General features: G+C 45.7%; 1 protein-coding gene across 1 annotated transcript in view; it reads right to left on the bottom strand.

The window, feature by feature from the left end:
- The window catches only part of nt5dc1 (5'-nucleotidase domain containing 1), a 434,656-nt gene extending 414,706 nt beyond the window's left edge, over positions 1 to 19,950 (bottom strand). Inside the window, exons 1-2 of the mRNA XM_078399640.1 lie at positions 19,819 to 19,950; positions 1,861 to 1,952 (exon numbers count right to left, since the gene is read on the bottom strand). Coding sequence (XP_078255766.1) covers positions 1,861 to 1,952; positions 19,819 to 19,923 — 197 coding nt within the window. The 5' untranslated portion in view covers positions 19,924 to 19,950. The remainder of the gene's footprint in view (positions 1 to 1,860; positions 1,953 to 19,818) is intronic.
- Positions 19,951 to 21,972: the final 2,022 nt, after the last annotated feature.

Raw genomic sequence — 21,972 nt, 5'->3', positions numbered from 1 at the left:
CATATCTACAAGGCGTGAGGAGGAAAATTTAACCGAGTTGTGCTGGGAAAGTTTTTTTTCTAGAGTGGTAGGGGCCTGGAACGCACTGCCAAGGATGGTGGTGTAGGAGGTACCGTGTAAGAGGCTTTTGGATAGGCACATGGAAGTGCAGAGGATAGAGGGATATGGATCCTGTACAGGCAGATGAGATCGGTTTAACTTGGCATCATGTTCAGTACAAACATTTGGGCCGAAAGGCCCATTCCTGTGCAGTACTGTTCAATATTTTATCTAGCGATCTCTGCCTTGAATATAAACAGTAATTTCATATTTATGTGTCTTTGCAGTAGAGATGTACAAAGAATCAAGATCTTCAGAAGAAATTTGTCCTCGTATCAATCTTAAACAGGTCTCCTTTTATGCGCCTCAGATCTAGATATCCCACCCCATTGCAAGAAGCATCCTCTCACCATCTAACATGCCAATCCCTCTCAGAAAAATACACAAAATGCTGGAATAACTCAGTGGGTCATACAGCATCTCTGGAGAACATGGATAGGCAACATTTCACATTGGGACCCTTCAACAGACTGGTAGCATCTCTAGAGAACATGGATAGGCAACATTTCACATTGGGACCCTTCCTCACACTGGTAGCATCTCTGGAGCACATGGATAGGTGACATGTCGGGTTGGGGCCCTCCGTCAGATTTGCTGAGTTACTCCAGCATTGTGTTTGTAAACCAGCACCTGCAGCTCCTTCTGTGTTCAATCCCCCCCCCCCCCCTCTCAGAATCTTATTGTTTCCAATAGAAAGATATTGTTCCTTAAATATAAAGAACAAAACTGCATATGGTTCTCCAGGCGCTGTCTCATCAAAACTTGCATCAAAGCTGCCCAACCATGAAACTCAGTATCCCTTGCAATAAGGCTAAAATTCCATTAGTTTTCCTAATTATCTGCTGCATTTTGCATGCCGGACATTTGTGTTTCATGTGCCAAGTCCCCAGATCCCAAGATACATTGACCAGCCAAGGTCTTCAGTATTACAAAATGGGCTTGTGGCTACAAGGGACATCTGTTTTGGTATCTTACACTCTTGGTATCTTACATCAAAATGTAATAGCTGCAACCAACAATGCAAGCACGAATTGTCATTGAGCATTAAAATATCACACACTAATGCATTGATACCTTCTGGAATTAATGATTACACTGAAATATATATGCATGAAATATATACAAAATATATATATGAAATATGTACAGCAGGTTCAATCTACCTTTTTTGCTAAAATTAGTAAAATGTTGAAAAATCCATACGATGTAATTGGCTATAAACTCCAGTTAAAATCTTTAAACGCGTGTTTTTTTCATGCAGCCAAAGCTGTGCCCACAGCTAGTTAGCAAACCAACTTTGACTTTTGTGCACATGGTGATACTGTGCAAATCATTCTGAAATTTGTGATAAAGAGATGGGGCATGAAAGAGAAATAGGCACAAATAGTTTGGTGCACATTTCGCTCAACTTGGAAAATGACAGCTTACTGCTGCGCACTTCAAGTAATTGGACAGTTACTCAGGTAGCACTAATTAAATTGCTGAGACAACAAAGACAAGTAATTAAAACCAAACCTTCTCAATTATGTCATTTATGTTCCTTGCAAAGCTGTGCAACCTTTCCCAACTAGAAAGTGAAACAGTATAACTTTATTCTTCCGTGTACTAAACAATTTTGTGATTATTTTAAAATGCAATAGGTTTTATTTTCCTTTCCTGTCCCTGGCAAACACCATGCCAAAATTCTGTTTGTTTTTTTTGTGTAATAAAGGCAAAGGTCCTTTATAGCAACTATAAATTTCAAAGAGAAAATGTGCTTACCAAAAATCCCAAGAATCTGGAGTCACTGTCATAAGTTCCCGATCATAGCCTTTCTGTTCAACCAAGTACTGAGCAAAGCTATCATATATTAGCTGGAATAAAACAAAAGTTTACAATAAATGATGACCATATCATGTATTCAACAATGTAACAGATTAAAGATTAGAAACTTCAACATAAGAATCATTATCTCATTCTTCATGAAACTTTGTTACTTTCTATTTACCATAACAATTTATAGACAGGCCTGTCTCCATTTTTGAAAATTATTAGCAACAAATAGGAAATGTATATTAACATAACCAGAATAATCAAATTTACTTTGATATTATTCTATTATATGCATATTTATACAATCGGAGAATAATGTGCAATATCTGCTTTTTCACACACCCAGAAGTTGCTATCTATTTGCTTAACAATTCATAATAAATTATATCAATAATTATTCGTTTTAGTGTCGATCAATTATGAAAATTTAACTAAAATAATAACATCCTTATATTGTCAAACAAAACTGAACATTTTTTTCTCCAAGATAAAATATGATTTAAATGAGCTGCTCCATAAAACGATTTGAGATCAGTAACATGCTTATGTTCTCACAAAATATTTACATCCAAATAGCTCAACATGCTGAAGTTCAAAGGCAGTGTGTCACAACAAAGCTAAGACGCCAATGTCTATTTCACAAGAGAGTGCAGATCTCTTGAACCTGGGTCAATAATTGGTTGAAATCCAAACAAAAATATAAATATACACCCAGGCAGTCTTTGAGCTATTTGATTGAAACTTTTGCCTCTCTGCAGGATTTGCTATGAGCTTTTGGAACTACAATGGAACAATGAAAAGATTAAAATAGCATGCAGGATATGTTCTGAGATTTAAGTTTCAATGCACTACTTCGTACCATAGTTAAAATCAAACCTTTCCTCCAATTCGGCGACACTGAAAAAATCATTCACGCTTTCATTTCCTCCCGCCTAGACTACTGCAACTCCCTATACACTGGGAACAGCCAATCTTCCCTGTCCCGCCTGCAACTGGTCCAAAACGCCGCAGCGAGACTCCTGACAGGTACCCGAAAAAGGGACCACATCACGCCGATTCTGGCCTATCTCCACTGGCTCCCTGTACGGTACAGAATCAACTTCAAGCTACTCATTTTCACATATAGAGCCCTAAATGGACATTCCCCCCCCCCCACATCAAAAATCTTCTAACCCACCTCTCTAACTCCAGGTCCCTCAGGTCGGCCGACTTGGGGCTACTCACTATCCCGCGGTCTAGGCTTAAGCTCAGGGGTGACCGCGCTTTTGCGGTCGCAGCTCCTAGACTGTGGAACAGCATCCCTCTCCCCATCAGAACTGCCCCCTCCATCGACTCCTTTAAGTCCAAGCTCAAAACCTACTTCTACTCCCTAGCGTTTGAGGCCCATTGAGGAGGCGCTGTGAACTGTTTTTTTATATGCTGTTATGTTTGTGTGCTACTGTATGTTTCATTTTTTCCTTAGTACCTAATCAGATGTACAGCACTTTGGTCAACGTGGGTTGTTTTTAAATGTGCTATACAAATAAAATTGACTTGACTTGACTTGACTACTACTACTACTACAGGGTTTTGCTCTACACCAGAAATATTCAATTCTTAGACAATGACCAAAGAGGATGCACTCTTATTAATTGTAATAACCATATTACACTTTTAAAGCGAAAAATCATGGATTTTATGATCGTAAGACTTTATCGCACATTTTATATATTCACCACATTTTATATATTTTCAACGTAGATCTGCTTCACTTCTGATTTCACTCAAGAAAGTTGGGATAACCAAATGCTTATGACATCATTGTATGAACAGTTAACAAATGATATTGAAAATATAACTACTTTTTTTAAAAATCCAAATACTTTAGGCTAATGAGGAAGTGCATCTGAAATTTAATTATAAAGGGCCTGTCCCAGTTACGCGATTTTTAAGGCGTCTGTCAAAGTCGTAGCAGATCGCCAATTTTTTTAAATCCTACGACAATGTCTACGACAATGACCACGACAATGCCAAGTCAGGTCGATACAAGTTACTCTATTTGTGAAATTAGCACCTGGCAAAGAGATTACACCGTCTTCGGAAACCGCAAAATTCCCACGCTTACCTGACCGTCAAACTGTCGCCTCCAATCTACCTGTCAAATGTCCTGACGGTAAATAAATTGGTTAAACAAAACTATCTTCTCGTATCTTCAAATGCCTTTTCTTAATTTTAGTATTACATGCTTCTAAATGAATCTGCCATAAAGGTTTTTCAGTGAACCTCCAGCAGAACCAATGCGTTCCCGTGGGAGACTTGGATGATTCCCCAACATTTCCTTCACCTACAACGGGGCCCCACCACCGGCCATATCTTCCCATCCCCTCCCCTCTCTGCATTCCACAGAGACCGTTCCCTCCGTAACTCCCTGGTCCACTCGTCCCTTCCTACCCAAACCACCCCATCCCCGGGCACTTTCCCCTGCAACCGCACGAGATGCAACACCTGTTCCTTTACCTCCCCCCTCAACTCCATCCAAGGACCCAAACAGTCTTTCCAGGTGAGACAGAGGTTCACCTGCACCTCCTCCAACCTCATCTATTGCATCCGCTGCTCCAGATGTCAACTTATTTACATCGGCGAAACCAAGCGCAGGCTCGGCGATCGCTTCGCTCAACACCTGCGCTCAGTCCGCGTTGGCCAAACTGGTCTCCCGGTGGCCGAGCACTTCAACTCCCCCTCCCATTCCCAGTCTGACCTTTCTGTCATCGGCCTCCTCCAGTGCAATAGTGAGGCCCACCCGAAAATGGAGGAACAGCACCTCATATTTCACGTGGCCGGCTTGCAGCCCAGTGGTATGAACATCGACTTCTCCAACTTTAGATAGTTCTTCTGTCCCTCTCTTCCCCTCCTCCTTCCCAGATCTCCCTCTATCTTCCTGTCTCCACCTATATCCTTCCTTTGTCCCGCCCCCCCTGACATCAGTCTGAAGAAGGGTCTCGACCCGAAATGTCACCCATTCCTTCCCACCCTTCTTCAGGCTGATCTTCTTCAGAACGACATCACTCTGTTTTTTTATTACAATTCTACTTTCGAATAGTTTGGAAAATGCATGAGTTTGAGCCACACCATCCAGATGCATAAGATGCCACACAATAACTCTTGATTAATGCATTCAATGAGACTTAAATTTCAGGTGTTGGAAAGAACTGCAGATGCTGGTTTCAATCGAAGGTAAACACAAAATGCAGGAGTAACTCTGTGGGACAGGCAGCATCTCTGGTGGGAAGGAATGGGTGACATTTCGGGTTGAGACCCTTCTGAAGAAGGGTCTCGACTCAAAAAGTCACCCATTCCTTCTCTCCAGAGATGCTGCCTGTCCTGCTGCCTAGCCCGCTGAGTTACTCCGGCATTTTGTGTCTCCCTTAGACTTAAATTTCAGATGCACTTCCTCCTTAACCTAAAATATTTGGATTTTTTTTAAGCGTAGTTATATTTTCAATGTCAATGCTCACATACTCATCTGCTATATAATTCAAGGATCAATTTTATTTTGAAACAATATTCTTCCACTTCAACGTAATTGTTGCTGTTTACAAGAAATAAACATTCGATTTGAAAAACAAACCAATTGATCAATTTCATATTCTCCATTGCAATGGAGAAACATGGAAACATAGAAAATAGGTGCAGGAGGAGGCCATTCGGCCCTTTTAGCCAGCACCGCCATTCATTGTGATCATGGCTTATCATCCACAATCAGTAACTCGTGCCTGCCTTCTTCCCATATCCCTTGATTCCACTAGCCCCTAGAGCTCTATCTAACTCTCTCTTAAATTCATCCAGTGATTTGGTCTCCACTGCCCTCTGCAGCAGAGAATTCCACAAATTCACAACTCTCTGGGTGAAAAAGTTCCTTCTCACCTCAGTTTTAAATGGCCTTCCCTTTATTCTAAGACTGTGGCCCCTGGTTCTGGACTCGCCCAACGTTGGGAACATTCTTCCTGCATCTAGCTTGTCCAGTCCTTTTATAATTTTATATGTCTCTATAAGATCCCCTCTCATCCTTCTAAACTCCAGCGAATACAACCCTGGTCTTTTCAATCTGACAGTCATACGACAGTCCCGCCATCCCAGGGATCAATCTTGTGAACCTACGCTGCACTGCCTAAATTACAAGGATGTCCTTCCTCAAATTAGGAGACCAAAACTGTACACAATACTCCAGGTGTGGTCTCACCAGGGCCCTATACAACTGCAGAAGAACCTCTCTTCCAGGAAATTGAGATGAAAGACTTTGCTGCAATTAAAAAATTATTTACAGCGCAAGAAATCAATTCTTAATAACAGCCCAACAGTTATCACCCTTAGAAGTTAGTATAAATTACCAATAAAAGAACTTCAGGTACATAAGAGTACATCACTTATGGGCGACTAGTCACTTATATCCTGTTTGAAGCTCTTGGAGGTCAATTAACTGTTAAAATACATCAGTTCATATTACTGCAAGCAACTGAAAGGGTTTCATATTCTCCGTAGCTACTGCCAACTCTGTTGCCTGGAAACAAGCTTCACTGATGTACCATTATGAATGCAGGAATTCAATGTCACATGACCTAATGGTACAAAATACCTTCTTGCTCTAACATCACCATGAAACCAGGGGACCAATCCTCGTTCAACGAGTGAAGAAGATGATGCCAGGGAAATCAACAGGTGTACTGAAAATTAGTACCGACAGAGTGAAGTGATCGCACAGAAATATCAGAACTGAAGAGCAGTGCTTTGGACAGAATCAACCACAAAATTAATGGGTCCCATTATTCACAATTGGTAACAATTAATTAAAATATTATGAGAAAACAGCTCTATATGCATTCCCATTCTTAACCATGACACAGCATATGTGATTATTAAATATAACAAGAAAACACTTGCAACAATATTTATCTGGAAATAACAAATCAGTGACGCATCTTTTTCTCCATCTTCACTTAATGTAATCAGTTAATTCTACTCACTCTCCATGATAACAAACTGAACATAATTAATACTCTTAAGGCCATAGGCAAGAAAAAAAAAGAGCCTCATGATACCAGTATAAGAATGTTAACCAGCATGAGGCTGAAGCATTGGCAACTACATTCAGCCAAAAGTGCCCAGTGTATAATCTATGAAGGAAAGAACTGCAGATGCTGGTTTAAATCGAAGGTAGACACAAAATGCTGGAATAACTCAGCGGGTCAGGCAGCATCTCTGGAGAGAAGGAATGGGTGACGTTTTGGATCTGAAGAAGGGTCTCTACCCGAAACATCACCCATTCCTTCTCTCCAGAGATGCTGCCTGACCCGCTGAGTTACTCCAGCATTTTGTGTCTACAGTGGATAATCTAGCTCATCTTCCTTCTGGGATTTCCAACATCAGATGCGTCAGCTATTAGATCATGAATTGAATTGAATTAAATTGAAGTGAAGTGAATTGAATAAATGTTATTAGCCAAGTATGTTTACATACAAGGAAATTGCCTTGGTGCTTTGCTCTCCAGTAACAATATGATATACAGTAAACAATTACAAATAAAACAATATAATTTAAACAGGTGAAGAATTAAATAAAATACCAGAGCAAAAGGAGGCTCTGGTCTCTGACTCACAGCCAGACTTTTGGCTGTTGACTAGAGCTACTGCTCGTGGAAAAAAAGCTGTTTTTATGTCTGGCTGCGGCGACTTTGACAGTCCAGAGTCGCCTTCCAAAGGGAAGTGCTTAAAAGAGTTTGTGGCCAGGGTCAGAGATGATCTTACCTGCGTGCTTCCTGGCCCTTGCAGTGTACAATTCGTCGATGGGGGGAAGGTTGCAGCCAACAACCTTCTTGGCTGATCGAACGATGCACTGTAGCCACCGGATGACGTGCTTGGTGGCTGAACCAAACCAGACCATGATGGAGAAGATGAGGACAGACTCTATGATGGCAGTATAAAACTGGACCATCATTGCCTGTGGCAGATAGTGTTTCCTCAGCTGCCGCAGGAAGTACATCCTATGTTGGGCCTTTTTGGCTGTGGAGTCGATGGTGGCCTCCCATTTAAGGTCCTTGGAGATGATGGTTCCAAGGAACTTAAATGACTCCACAGATGTGACTGTGGTATTGTTTCTGGTGAGTGGGGGGGGGGGGGGGGGGGGGGGAGCTCTCCTAAAGTCTACAATCAATTCCACCGTCTTAAGAGCATTGAGCTCCAAGTTGTTGCGATGGCACCAGGATGCCAGCTGTGTCACTTCCTGTCTGTAGGCAGATTCTTCCCCATCTTGTCGTTCACAAACTTGAGATGCTTGGCAGTGGAGTCTGGGGAGGTGCAGTCATTGGTGTAGAGAGAGTAAAGGAGAGGGGTGAGCACGCAGCCTTCCACAAAATATCAATTTAAACTGACAACACCTATACAGCAATAGCTAGGGCATTAACAGACCATCTTTGAAGAATATAGGGAGGCAAATGTTTTGGGTCACGACCTTTATTCTCCAGAGATGCTGCCATACTCATTGAGAAATTCCAGCATTTGTGTATCCATCCACAATAATCCAGTGGAATGATAGCAATATTCTTTCATATTGTCTGGTGGGTTTCAGTGCTATGTGGGCAATTTACTTATCATAAATAAGGAAAATCTAAACTATCTAATTCCCACATAATTTACTCCCAATAATTGTCAGAAGCTGCACTCACATGATCACTGTTGAGTCTCTTGCCTCTACAGGGGGTTAACTGAAGTGGAAAACAACAAATATAATTGAACTGGTCGAGAATAACTCATTCTTTACTAATATTCACAAAATCACAAAATTCACAGCTAGACAAGTAAAATTCCAATAATCTGCACACCAATGCCTCTACTTCCTCAGGAGACCAAGTAAATTCAGCATGTCTCCAATGACATTTCAATTTCTGCAGATGCACCATAGAAAGCATTGTATTGGGATGCATCACAACTGGTTTGGCAAATGGAATGCAATTCATTGCCACAGAAAGCTGTGGAGGCCGTCAATTGATATTTTTATGGCAGAGATAGATACAGATTCTTGATTAGTACGGGTGTCAAGGTTATGGGGAGAAGGGCAGAATAGGTTTAGAAGAGGGAGACAGATCAGCCATGACTGAATGGCGAAGTAGACTTAATGGGCTGAATGGCCTAATTCTACTTCTATCATCTGTGAACTTGCTCTGCCCAAATCCTTAAGAAATTACAGAGTTGTGTATGTAAATGTGTCTATCATGCAAACCACCCTCCCCACCAATCGACTCCATCTACACTTCACGTTGCCACGAGAAAGCAGCTAACATTACCAAGGACCACTTACACTCCAGTCATTCCCTCTTCTCCCCTTTCCCATCGGACTTCTTGTAAGATATGCTACAGTTTCAATCTCCCAATCCACCTCGTTGCGGCCCTTGCTCTTTTTCATTTCCACTTTATCCGTAGCTGTCGCTATATTCTACACCGTTCCCTTTCTCTTTACACTACCTGTTGGACTTGTCAATAGTTTGATTGCACTCATGCAAGATAAGACTTGCTTAGATAGCCCATAGTAAAGCTTATGATAATAATAAGCCAATACTAATTAATCAGCAATAGACTCGCTATGTGCAGATTCATACAGTCACATTAACACACAGGGACCATAATTCCCAACCTCCTTTTAAACTCTCCAGGGTGCAGGTTCCCGTGTTGCCTTTAAACTTACTGGGTTTGCTGAAAAGTTTAATACGCTATTGTGTGATACCTATAACAAAGCAAGTAAAAATGTATTGAAGTATTAACTGGAATAACATCCAAGAATCAGGAGAATCTGTTTGTCCATGCTCAAAGTCCCGAATGTGCTGCATTAACAGAACATACAAATGGATTGCTTTATTTTCTCATTGTCCTTAATCTTGTCACCCTTGTCAAATGACCCTTAACACCAGTTGTCTGGTTTGCTTAGTTCTCATGGTAATCTGGAGCTCCAATAAAACTGGCTTGGAACATGGAACATTATAGCACAGGAACAGGCACTCTGGCCCACAATTTCTGTGTCAAACAAATTAATCTCTTCTGCCTGCATATGATCTATATCCCTCCATTCACTGCATTTCCACGTGCCCATCAGAAAGCCTCTTAAACACCATTATCGTATAGAAACATAGAAAATAGGTGCAGGAGTAGGCCATTCGGCCCTTCGAGCCTGCACCGCCATTCAATATGATCATGGCTGATCATCCAGCTCAGTAACCTGTACCTGCCTTCTCTCCATACCCCCTGATCCCTTTAGCAAAAAGGGCCACATCTAACTCCCTCTTAAATATAGCCAATGAACTGGCCTCAACTACCTTCTGTGGCAGAGAATTCCACAGACTCACCACTCTCTGTGTGAAGAAATGTTTTCTCATCTTGGTCCTAAAAGACTTCCCCCTTATCCTTAAGCTGTGACCCCTGGTTCTGGACTCCCCCAACATCGGGAACAATCTTCCCGCATCTAGCCTCTCCAACCCCTTAAGAATTTTATATGTTTCTATAAGATCCCCCCTCAGTCTGCTAAATTCCAGCGAGTACAAGCCTAGTCTATCCAGTCTTTCTTCATATGAAAGTCCCGCCATCCCAGGGATCAATCTAGTGAACCTTCTCTGTACTCCCTCTAAGGCAAGAACGTCTTTCCTCAGATTAGGAGACCAAAACTGCACATAAAACTCCAGGTGCGGTCTCACCAAGGCCCTGTACAACTGCAGTAGAACCTCCCTGCTCCTAAACTCAAATCCTCTTGCTATGAATGCCAACATACCATTCGCTTTCTTCACTGCCTGCTGCACCTGCACACTTGCTTTCAATGACTGGTGCACCATGACACCCAGGTCACGTTGCATCTCCCCTTCTCCTAATCGTTCACCATTCAGGTAATACTCTGCTTTCCTCTTCTTGCCGCCAAAGTGGATAACCTCACATTTATCCACATTATATTGCATCTGCCATGCATTTGCCCACTAGCCTAATCTATCCAGGTCACTCTGCAGCCTCCTAGCATCCTCCTCGCAGCTAACACTGCCACCCAGCTTTGTGTCATCCGCAAACTTAGAGATGTTGCATTCAATTCCCTCGTCCAAATCATTAATATACACTGTAAATAACTGGGGTCCCAGCACTGAGCCTTGCGGTACCCCACTAGTCACTGCCTGCCATTCCGAAAAGGACCCGTTTATTCCTACTCTTTGCTTCCTGTCCGCCAACCAATTTTCTATCCACCTCAACACTGAACCCTCAATACCATGTGCTTTAAATTTGTACACCAATCTCCTATGTGGGACCTTGTCGAAGGCCTTCTGAAAGTCCAGATATAACACATCCACTGGTTCTCCCTTATCCACTCTACTAGTTACATCCTCGAAAAATTCTATAAGATTCGTCAGACATGATTTGCCTTTTGTAAATCCGTGCTGACTTTGTCCGATGATTTCACCACTTTCCAAATGTATCTGTTTCTATCACCACCCCTGGCAGTACATTCCAGACAACCGCCACATTCTGTGTAAAAAGCTTGGTCGCACATCTCCTTTAAACATTGTCAAAGTCAAGTCAAACTCAATTTTATTGTCAATCCTCAGCCAGTTTACACAGACAGAAAATCGAAATACCGTTTCCCACAATCCCGAGGAACAGTGCATAAAACTAAGTTAAAATTAAAAAGGCACAGCAAACAACAATCAACATAAAATATAAAATATAAAATATAGTCACTTCAAATGCGTTAAAAAAAATTTTTTTTAAAGTGTCTGGTGCTGGATGTGCGTGTGTGTGGGGTGTTAAAGTCCAGGTCCAATAGGGGCAGGGGAGAGAGGAGGAAGGGAGGGGAGAGAGTTCAGCATCCTGACAGCCTGGTGGAAAAAACTGTTCTTTAGTCGGGTGGTGCTTGACCTCAGGCTGCGAAACCTTCTCCCTGAAGGCAGGAGGGTGAAGAGGCTGTTGGAGGGGTGGAAGGGGTCACCCACAATGCTCAATGCTTTGCGGGTGAGGCGGGTGGTGTAAAGGACCAGGAGTGTTGGGAGTGAGGCGCCAGTGATCCTCTCAGCAGTGTTCACTATGCGCTGCAGGGTCTTGCGGCTGGAGGCTGTGCAGCTTCCGAACCACACAGTGATGCAGCTGCTGAGGATGCTCTCGATGGCGCCTCGGTAAAAAGTGTACATGATGGGTGTGGGGGCTCCCGCTCTCTTCAGTTTGCCGAGGAAGTAGAGGCGCTGCTGGGCTTTCTTGGCGATGGACGTGATGTTGTTGCTCCAGGAGAGATCCTCGGTGATGTTCACCCCCAGGAATTTGGTGCTGCTCACCTGCTCCACAGCAGCACCATTGATGGTCAGTGGGTGGGGGTGTTGGGTGTGCGTTCTCCTGAAGTCGACAACAATCTCCTTTGTTTTCTCCACATTCAGGAAGAGATTGTTGTCTGTGCACCACGCGGCCAGCTGGTCCACCTCCTTCCTGTAGTGGGTCTCGTCGTTGTTGCTGATGAGACCCACCACTGTTGTGTCATCCGCAAACTTGACGAAGTGGTTGGAGCTGTAGGTGGGTGTGCAGTCGTGGGTCAGCAAGGTGAAGAGCAGGGGGCTTAGCACACATCCTTGTGGGGCACCCGTACTCAGCGTGATGGTGTCCGATGTGTTGCTGCCGACCCGTACGGACTGGGGTCTGGCAGTGAGGAAGTCCAGCAGCCAGTTGCAGAGAAGGGGGCTGAAGCCCAGATTTGTTAGTTTACAAACCAGCTGCTGGGGGATGATGGTGTTAAATGCTGAGCTAAAGTCTATGAACAGCATCTTAACATATGAGTTTTTAGTGTCCAAGTGGGTGAGGGCTGGGTGTAGAGCAGAGGAGATGGCATCCTCAGTGGACCGCTTAGCTCGATATGCAAACTGAAACGGGTCCAGGGAGGGGGGGAGGTTGGATCTGATCTGCTTCATGACCAGCCTCTCGAAGCACTTCATGATGGTTGAAGTCAGCGCTACAGGGCGGTAGTCGTTGAAGCAGGATGGAGAAGACTTCTTGGGCACAGGTATGATGGTGGTTTCTTTGAAGCACAAGGGAACAACAGCCTGGCTCAGGGAGATGTTGAAGATGTCTGTGAGGACATCTGTGAGCTCAGCTGCGCAGTCTTTTAGCACACGACCAGGAATGTTGTCAGGTCCAGAAGCTTTCCGGGTGTTAATCCTTAACAGTGTGCTCCTCACACTGCCTGGAGACAGACAAATAGCCTGGTCGTTGGGGGGGGGAGTTGTTTTCTGCGCAGGTGTGTTGCTCTGTGCTTCAAAGCGTGCGAAGAAGCCGTTGAGGTCGTTCAAGAGAGAGGTGTCACTGTCACAGGTCTGTGGTAGGGGTTTGTAGTCCGTGATAGTCCTAATACCCTTCCACAGGCTCCGTGTGTCTCTGCTGTCACTGAAGTGGGCTGTGATGCGCCGGGTGTAGTGTTGTTTGGCTTTCCTGATGCCACTGGAAAGGTTGGCCCTGGCTGCTCTGAGACCGGCTGGATTGCCCTCTCTGAAGGCAGCGTTGCGGACCCTCAGCAGCCCATGGACCTCCCCTGTCAGCCATGGCTTCTGGTTAGCCCGGATGGTGATGGCTCTGGTGTGGGTCACATCGTCAATGCATTTGGTGATGTAGCCTGTAACTGTCTCTGTGTATTCCTGAATGTTGGTTGTGTTGTTGTATGTTGCTGCCTGCTTGAACATGTCCCAGTCTGTAGTCTCAAAGCAGTTTTGGAGTGCAGCTGTGCTGTCCTCTGACCACACACGTACCTCTTTTGAAACCGGTTTGGTGACTTTCACCCGGGGTCTGTATGCCGGTTTCAGCAGAACGGTGAGGTGATCAGAGAGGCCGATGTGGGGGAGGGGGGAAGCCTTGTATGCTCCTTTGATGGTCGTGTAGACAAGGTCCAAGGTGTTGTTTTCTCGTGTTGGGAAATCAACATGCTGGTATACTTTGGGCATGACAGTTTTTAGGTTAGCATGGTTGAAGTCCCCAGCTACGATGAGAAAGCCATCTGGGTGTGCTGTCTGCTGCTCAGAGATGGCCCGGTACAGTTCGCAGAGTGCCTCCTCTCTGTCCTTGTTGTTGGAACTGGGAGGGATGTAAACAGCGACTAACAGGATAGCTGTTAGCTCCCTCGGGAGGTAGAAAGGTCGGCACTTCACAACCATAAACTCCGCCAGCGGTGAACAGTGTTTGTAGACCAACACAGCGTCCCGACACCAAGCATCACTGATGTAAACAATCACACCGCCGCCGCGAGTCTTCCCCCCGCTAACCGTAGCTCTGTCCGATCGGTAGCATGTTAGCCGGTCGAGCTGAACAGCGGAGTCCGGGATGTTGTCATTAAGCCATGTTTCCGTAAAAACGTAAACACAGCATTCCCTCACCTCACGCTGGGTCGACCGGAAAAGTCTTATAGTGTCCATTTTATTGTCCAGTGAGCGTACATTAGCCATTAGCATGCTCGGAATAGCCGGTCTGTGTGGGCTAGCCGCTAGCCTAGCCCGGATGCCTCCGCGCTTACCCCTCTTCTGCTTCCTCTCACACCGCCTGCGGCGTCTCCTTTCCAGCCGGGGGGCAGCACTCGAGGCCGAGGTCGAGGTCAGGCAGAGTATTCTGAGGCCGCTAAGTTCCTCTGCAAGCGTAGCGTCCAGTGTTGATGATGTTGTTTTCTTGTCCAGCAAGAACTCACGACTATACTGTCTACTGCTGACTGTCCAGAGTTGTTGAAGTGACAACCATGACGAACTTGAAAAAACATTAAAAACACTCGAAAAATCGGGAGAGTGTGGGGCCGCTGCGTCTGCACGCGCTGCCATGTCCCGCCCCCTCACCTCAAAACTATGCCTTCTTGTCTTTGATATTTCCACCCTGAGGAATAGGTTCTGACTATCTATCACTCTCATAGTTTTCTATGCTTGTATTAGGTCTACCGTCAGCCTTCAACACTCCAGAGAAAACAATCCAAGTTTGTCTAACTTTTCCTTACAGCTAACACCCTTTAGATTTCAGGTAAACCTCTTCTGCGCCCTCTCCAAAGCCTCTACACATCCTTCCTGATATGGGGTGCCATGAACTGCACACAATACTCCAAATGCAGCCTAACCAAAGCCCCATAAAGCTACAATATGTCTTCCTGACACAAACTCAATGCCCGACTGCTGAAGGCAAGCATAGATATGGCTTCTTGACCACTATATTTGTGTTGCCACAATGGAGCTGTGGACTTTGAACCAAAATCCCACTGCATCTCAATGCTGTTAATGGTCTTACCTTTCACTATATACTTTCCCTTACATTGAACCTTCTAAAGTACAATAACTCACACTTGCTTGGATCAAACTCCAACTGCAATTTCTCTGCCCATGTCATTAAGGACATCCTTTTCCCCTGTGGCTATCAAACTGTACAACGCTTCCCCCTTCTGTCATGGGGTAGACTGACCCCCGCCGTCCCCTCCCCCCCCCCCCCAATCTTTGCACATCCCCAATCCTGAACTTTCCACTTGTCATTTTAATTTCATGTTTCATGTATCTTGTTGTATGTTATGACTATTGGCAGACCAATTTCCCTCCTGGGATAATTAAAATTCTATCGTATCGCATCGCAACTGATCTATATCACACTGTTGTCTTCTGGTGGCTGTCCTCTCCTCGGCCATCTATCTTTGTTCCCCGGGGGAGCCTCCCGCCGCCTACCTCGAGGGCGCGGTAGGCCAGACCCCAGACCCTCTCCGGCCTTGCTCCTCACCTGTCGTGTTCGTGCTCGTCACCATCCTCCCAGTCTCTGGTCTTCAGGGCATGAGAAGGGGCAGGCTTGGCAGACTCCCATTTAATCGCTGGCTGTAATTCTCCAATTTTGGTGTCATTTGCAAACTTATTAACCAACTCATCCACAATTACATCCAAATCATTATATATATTTTACAAACAAAAGAGGTCCCAGCACAGAATCCCACAGAATATCACTGGTCACAGACTGCCAACCAAAATAACATCCTTCCACGACTACTATGTCTTAACAATCCAAACTATCGTGCCACCATGGATCGAATACATCTCAACTTTCTAGATCAGCCTACCATGAGGCTTTACTAAAATTCATGTAGACAACTTCCTCAAAAAATCTCATTAAGTTAGTCAGGCTAAAAGGTTTATTTTCCTTTCATTCATTGTAGGAATTTAACTGCTAGCCCTGTGGCTCATCACTGATGCGCAGTTTGGAATTCACATATGTAGGGAGGAAATGCAGATGCTGGTTTAAACCGAAGACAGACACAAATAGCTGGAGTAACTCAGCAAGTCAGGCGGCATCTCTGGAGAAAAGAAATAGATGATGTTTCGGGTCGATACCCTTCTTCAGACACTGTTCACTTGGTCTTTTTAGTCAACATAGCCTTGAAATCATCATGGACCAAAAAGCTGCATTCCAGAAATGAAGGGAGAGTGAATGTCTTTGTCATGAAGGCAGCATTTGATACAGTCTGGATGGTACAACCAAAGTCAACAGACTTCAAGACGAGATCCTTTAACAGATGGAATCATACCATTGTTTTGGAGAATAATCATCCCAGTGTCAAGCCATCCCTTTCAGAATTCCTCGGGACACCGTCCTCATTTAACATTAAATAACTTTAGTCATTTTAATACAGAGAAATGTGAGTTCTTGCATTTTGAGAAGTCTAGCATGGGCAGGACCTACACAGTGAATGGTAAGGCTCTGGGGATCGTTGTAGAGCAGCGGGATCTAGGAGTGCATGTGCATGGTTCCTTGAAGGTCGAGTTGCAGGTCTATCTACCTAATGGGTCAAAAAGGCTTTTGGCACATTAGAAACATAGAAAATAGGTGCAGGAGTACACCATTCGGCTCTTCGAGCTAGCACCACCATTCAATATGATCATGATTGATCATCCAAAATCAGTACACCGTTCCTGATTTTTCCCCAAATCCCCTGATTCCATCAGACCTAAGCGCAAAATTTAACTATCTCTTGAAAACATTGGCCTTCATCAATCAGAGTATTGAGTATAGAAGTTAGGAGGTCATGTTGCAGCTGGAAAGATGTTGGTGAGGCCGTATTTAGAGTATTGCGTTCAGTTCTAGACACCATGTTTATAGGAAAAATGGTGTCAAGCTGGAAAAGGGAGCAGAGAAGATTTATGAGGATGTTGCCAGGACTACAGGGTCTGAGCTATAGGGAGAGGTTGGGTAAGCTGGGACTCTATTCCTTGGAGTGCAGGAGGATGAGTAGTAATCTTATAGAAGTGTTTAAAATCATGAGAGGAATAGATTGGGTAAATACACAGAGTCTCTTTCCCGGAGTAGGTGAATCAAGAACCAGTATACATAAGTTTAAGGTGAAGGGGAATAGATTTAATCTGAGCAGTAACTTTTTCACATAAAGGGTGGTGGGTGTATGGAACAAGCTACCGGAGGAGGTGGGTGAGGATGGGACTATCCCAACGTTTAAGAAACAGTGATAGACAGGTACATAGATGGGACAGGTTTAGAGCAATATGGACCTAGTGTAGCTAGGACATGCTAGCTGGTGTGGGCAAGTTGGGCCAAAGGGCCTCTTTTCCACACTGTATCACTTCATGACGATGACTCAATAACAAAATGCTGGGGTAACTCAGTGCGACAGGCAGCATCTCTGGAGAGAAAGAATGAGTGACGTGTCGGGTCGAGATCCCTCTTCAGACTGAAGCAGGGTCTCAACCTGAAACGTCACCCGTTCCTTCTTTCCAGAGATGCTGCTTGTCCTGTTGAGTTACTGCAGCATTTTGTATCTATCTTCGCTGTAAACCAGCATCTGCAGTTCCTTCCTACACATGAAATACTCTCCACCTATTTACAGCAGTACAGCTCCAATACCATCCACCATCAATACATCTTCATGGAATAACTACCATCTCCAATATGTACAGCAATAATTCACCAAACATTACACATCAGCACTCAAAAACCAATGACCACTACAACCATATGGTACACCTGCAGATACCCTTCCAACTCGCATACCATGCTGATTTAGAAATATATTGTTATCCTTTCCTCATCACCAGGTCTAAGATCTGGACTTCGATCCAATCATTGTGAAAGTATCTTCACCATGAAAGTCGCAGAGCCTCACCACCACCATCTTATTCACAAAATGCTGGAGTAACTCAGCAGGTCAGGCGGCATCTCAGGAGAGAAGGAATGGGTGACGTTTCGGGTCGAGACCCTTCTTCAGACCACCTTCTTAGATCATTTACTAAGATGTAACGTGTAATGCTGAGGCTTTATTAAGTGCTGGTGAGGCCACATTTGGAATACTGTGAGCAGTTTTGGGCCCCATACCTGAGGGAGGATGTACTGGCATTGGAGAGGGTTCACAGGAGGTTTCGGAGAATGATCCCGAGGATGATTGTGTGATCATATGAGGAGCTTTTGATGGCACTGGGCCTATACTCACTGGAGTTTAAAAGGATGAGGGGGATGATCTTATTGAAATCTACCGAATGATGAAAGTGCTATATAGAGTGGATGCGGAAAGGATTTTTCCAGAAAAGGAAGGGTCCAGAACCAAAGTGCACAGCCTCAGGATAAAAATATACCTTTAGAATGGAGATGAGGAGGACTTTCTTCAGCCAGAGGAATCTGCGGAATTCATCGCCACAGACAGCTGTAGAGTCCAAAACAGTGGGTACTTTTAAAGCAGGGATTTATGTTCTTGATTAGTAAGGGCATCAAAGGTTACGGGAAGAAGGCAGGAGAATGGGGTTGAGTGGGAAATGTAGAGTGGCAGAGTAGACTCGATGGGCCGAATGGCCTTATTCTTCTCTTATGTTTCATGCTCTTATTTAGGAATAAGCAATAAATACTGCCCGAGCCTACAAAGTCACATAGAATGAATAAAGAAATAAATATTCCAAATGCAGTCCAGTATATACCAAAATTAGCCATACTTCTCACCATGGTGCTGAAGTACAACTTTAGCATGACAATACAGAACAGATTTTGCACACAAAATTCCGGACAAATACATTCCTGCCAATTACTACCCGATCAGTTTATCCTCAATCATCAATCAGCAAAGGGATTGTCAGCCTGAAGAAATCTCAATGCACCTTTACTCCCCGGCAGTGTGCAACTTTTCCACTGTGTTGGAGTACATTTCAAAACAAATTAATTCGCTGCATACGCAGAGTGGGATATGCTGAGACGTGAACTGGATTGATGAGTGCACTTCCGCAATCCGAATCCCATTCACCCTTGCATCTACCTTTGCTCAAAAGATTATCCAAAATGGGCAGGTGGGGGCAAAACAACCAAGATAGAGATGGTTCGAAGGAATGGTAGGAATTTGTACCACGAATGAAGGAATTGGTAGTAGCCCGATTCATTTCCTCCCATCCCATCATCACGGCGCATCACGGCGCATCACAGCTGTCAGAAAAATGACAGGTGTGGTGATGTGCACGAGAAACAAGACGCAAAGTTGAAAAGGTTGGATTCGGTGCTGAAATGCCAGCGTTGCCATGGATCGGAGGGGATGGAGGCGTGGTAAAGGATGCCATGTTTACAATTTGGGTTACTTTCAGAAAATGGTCCGACAAGGTGTCAAAAGGAGGAAACTCATGGGAAACAATCGCAGGGCATAAATGAGCCGAGGGAGGCTGCCGAGTGCACCCCGGGCAACTTCACGTTGCACACGCCGGGGGATGCAGAGCCGTGGCCTGTCTCGGCGATGTTGCAGTCAGTGGCCCCGGCCGGGGAGCGCGGCGCTTCCTCCCGCTGCCGGCAGCACGGGTGAAGGGGCCGCGCCGCCGCTTTCCCCAGCCCCCTGCACCGGCACCGGCTACTTGGCCCGGGAGCGGCTGCAACACACGATCGGCCGCGGCAAACTCACCGCGAAGGTAGCGGTCACGTTGTAGCGGCACAGAGTATGATCCAGATCAAAGCCGATCACATCACAGTCGGCCAGCGAGAAGTGTTCGGCCCTGGCCCTGGCCATGGCGATGGAGGCGGCGGCGGCGGCGGCAATAGCTCCCTCCCTCCCTCCCTTCCCACCCACCTACCCGCCCTCCCTCAACTGCCGCAACACGCGCGTCAACGAGGGGCGGGAGCGCGCGCTCCCTGGGAGGAGCCAACCGGCGCGGGGGGAGGGGCCGGCCCTCTGCGGGGCGGGTCGTGGTCTGTATCCGACTGGGAGGGGCCTGGAACCAGAAGACCTGGATGTCAAGGTTTGGGTGAGGATCGAGTGGGCTGAAGTGGCCCCTCTGTACCTGGAGTTTTCATAAATTATAGGATTTCATAAATTATAGAATTCGGCCATTGGGCCATTCTACTGCCTTCCCCCCATACCCCTGACACCTGCACTAATCAAGAGTCTATCTCTGCCTTAAAACTTAGAAAATAGGTGCAGGAGTAGGTCATTCAGCCCTTCGAGCCAGCAGCGCCATTCAATATGATCACGGCTGATCGTCCAAATTCAGTACCCCGTTCCTGCTTTCTCCCCATATTCCTAGATTCGGTTAGCCCTCAGAGCTATAGAGGGGTTGCAAGTAAGGGGGTGTTTGGAGTCACTGTGATGGATGTTTGTGTTGGGGTCGGGTGTCCTGTGTTCTTTTCTTTTTTTGCTGTATTTTGTGTGACTGCTGAAATTTCGCTCGGTGTTGTGCCGAGTGACAATAAAGTGTTGTTATGTTATGTTATGTTAAAAGGCGTGACGCACGGAGTCGCTCAAGCCATCTGGTGTACCTGGCAGCTTCTGGCATACACTAGTAACACATGTTCTAGTGCCTTATGTGGCTCCACTGCCTTATGTGGCTGAGAATTCCACAGATTCACAACTCTCTGGGTGAAAAAGTTTTTCCTCATCTCTTACCTTGAAAAAAACGCCAAAATGGTCAACTTTTTTTCTGTAAAAAATGTGGAAGAAGCTGGAGGATCCGGCGGAGGAAGAGGAACCATGAGAAGGGCTGCAAAGCCCACAGACGCAAGAAGCAGCTGGTCAGCCAGCGGGAGAAGGGGAAACACGCCCGGGAAGGGAGGTAAGAGTGCAAGGCCGAGGAGAGGGCCACCGACTGGCCGGCAGGGGGAGACGAAGAGGAGGAGGAGGGAGAATGGACGGGGTTGAGCGAGCTGGGAGAGGAGCAGTGGGAAAAACCCACGCCGAGGGGTCTGGAGGGTCTGCAGGGGCAGAAGCAGCGAGCGCTGGAGGTCGGCGACCTGCTGGGGCCTGAGGGCTCAGGGCTCAGGGAGCCGTGCTCAATTGCCTTGGAGGAGGAGCCAATGGAAGAGGAGGAGGAGCAGAGTGTCGAGCCCGAAGAGGAGGAGGAAGAGGAGCCGGGGAGAGGCCGATCAGCAGCGGAGGTCGAGCAGCAACGAGAGCTGAGCAGGGCGCTGGGAGCCCGGACCAGGCCATGACTCTGCTCGACGACCCCAGCCTCGAGGTGTTGAGCGCTGGCCAAGTGGAAACGGAGCCTGGCTGATGAAGATGGCGAGCGGGGAGAAGGGTTGGAGGGCCAGGAAGAATGGCGAGGGGCTGAAGAGCCATAAGAAGCGAGGCGCGGAGCAGGGGCTCTGAGCTTGAAGAAGAGAGGAGCGCAGGAACGGAGAGTGGTGTCGGGACACTCGGAGCGCCGGGAGGGAGCCGGAGATGCGCTGTTGGGAGAAGAAGGGTGAAGCCGAGCTGCAGCAAAATGCAGCCGCAACATTCAACTGCAACACCCTCTCAAATTAGGACTGACGAATTGTTCCACAACAGAAGTCGTTCCAAACATAAAATAGAAGAAAAAGACTAAGCAAATATCCCAACTCTTCAATAGCACCCATAGTAAGTGCTTACCTGAAGTTCACCGCTTGCACTCCAGAAGGCATTGCATGGCAACAGTAGGGGTCAGGGGTCGTGACCTTGCCTGCCGTGCAATCCCCCTATATCTAACTCTCTCTTGAAAACATCCAGTCACTTAGTCTCCACTGCCTTATGTGGCTGAGAATTCCACAGATTCACAACTCTCTGGGTGAAAACGTTTTTCCTCATCTCAGTCCTAAATGGCCT

The sequence above is a fragment of the Rhinoraja longicauda genome, chromosome 5 (assembly GCF_053455715.1).
Source record: "Rhinoraja longicauda isolate Sanriku21f chromosome 5, sRhiLon1.1, whole genome shotgun sequence".
Lineage (NCBI taxonomy): Eukaryota > Metazoa > Chordata > Chondrichthyes > Rajiformes > Arhynchobatidae > Rhinoraja > Rhinoraja longicauda.
This window is presented reverse-complemented; position numbering and strand designations above follow the sequence as displayed.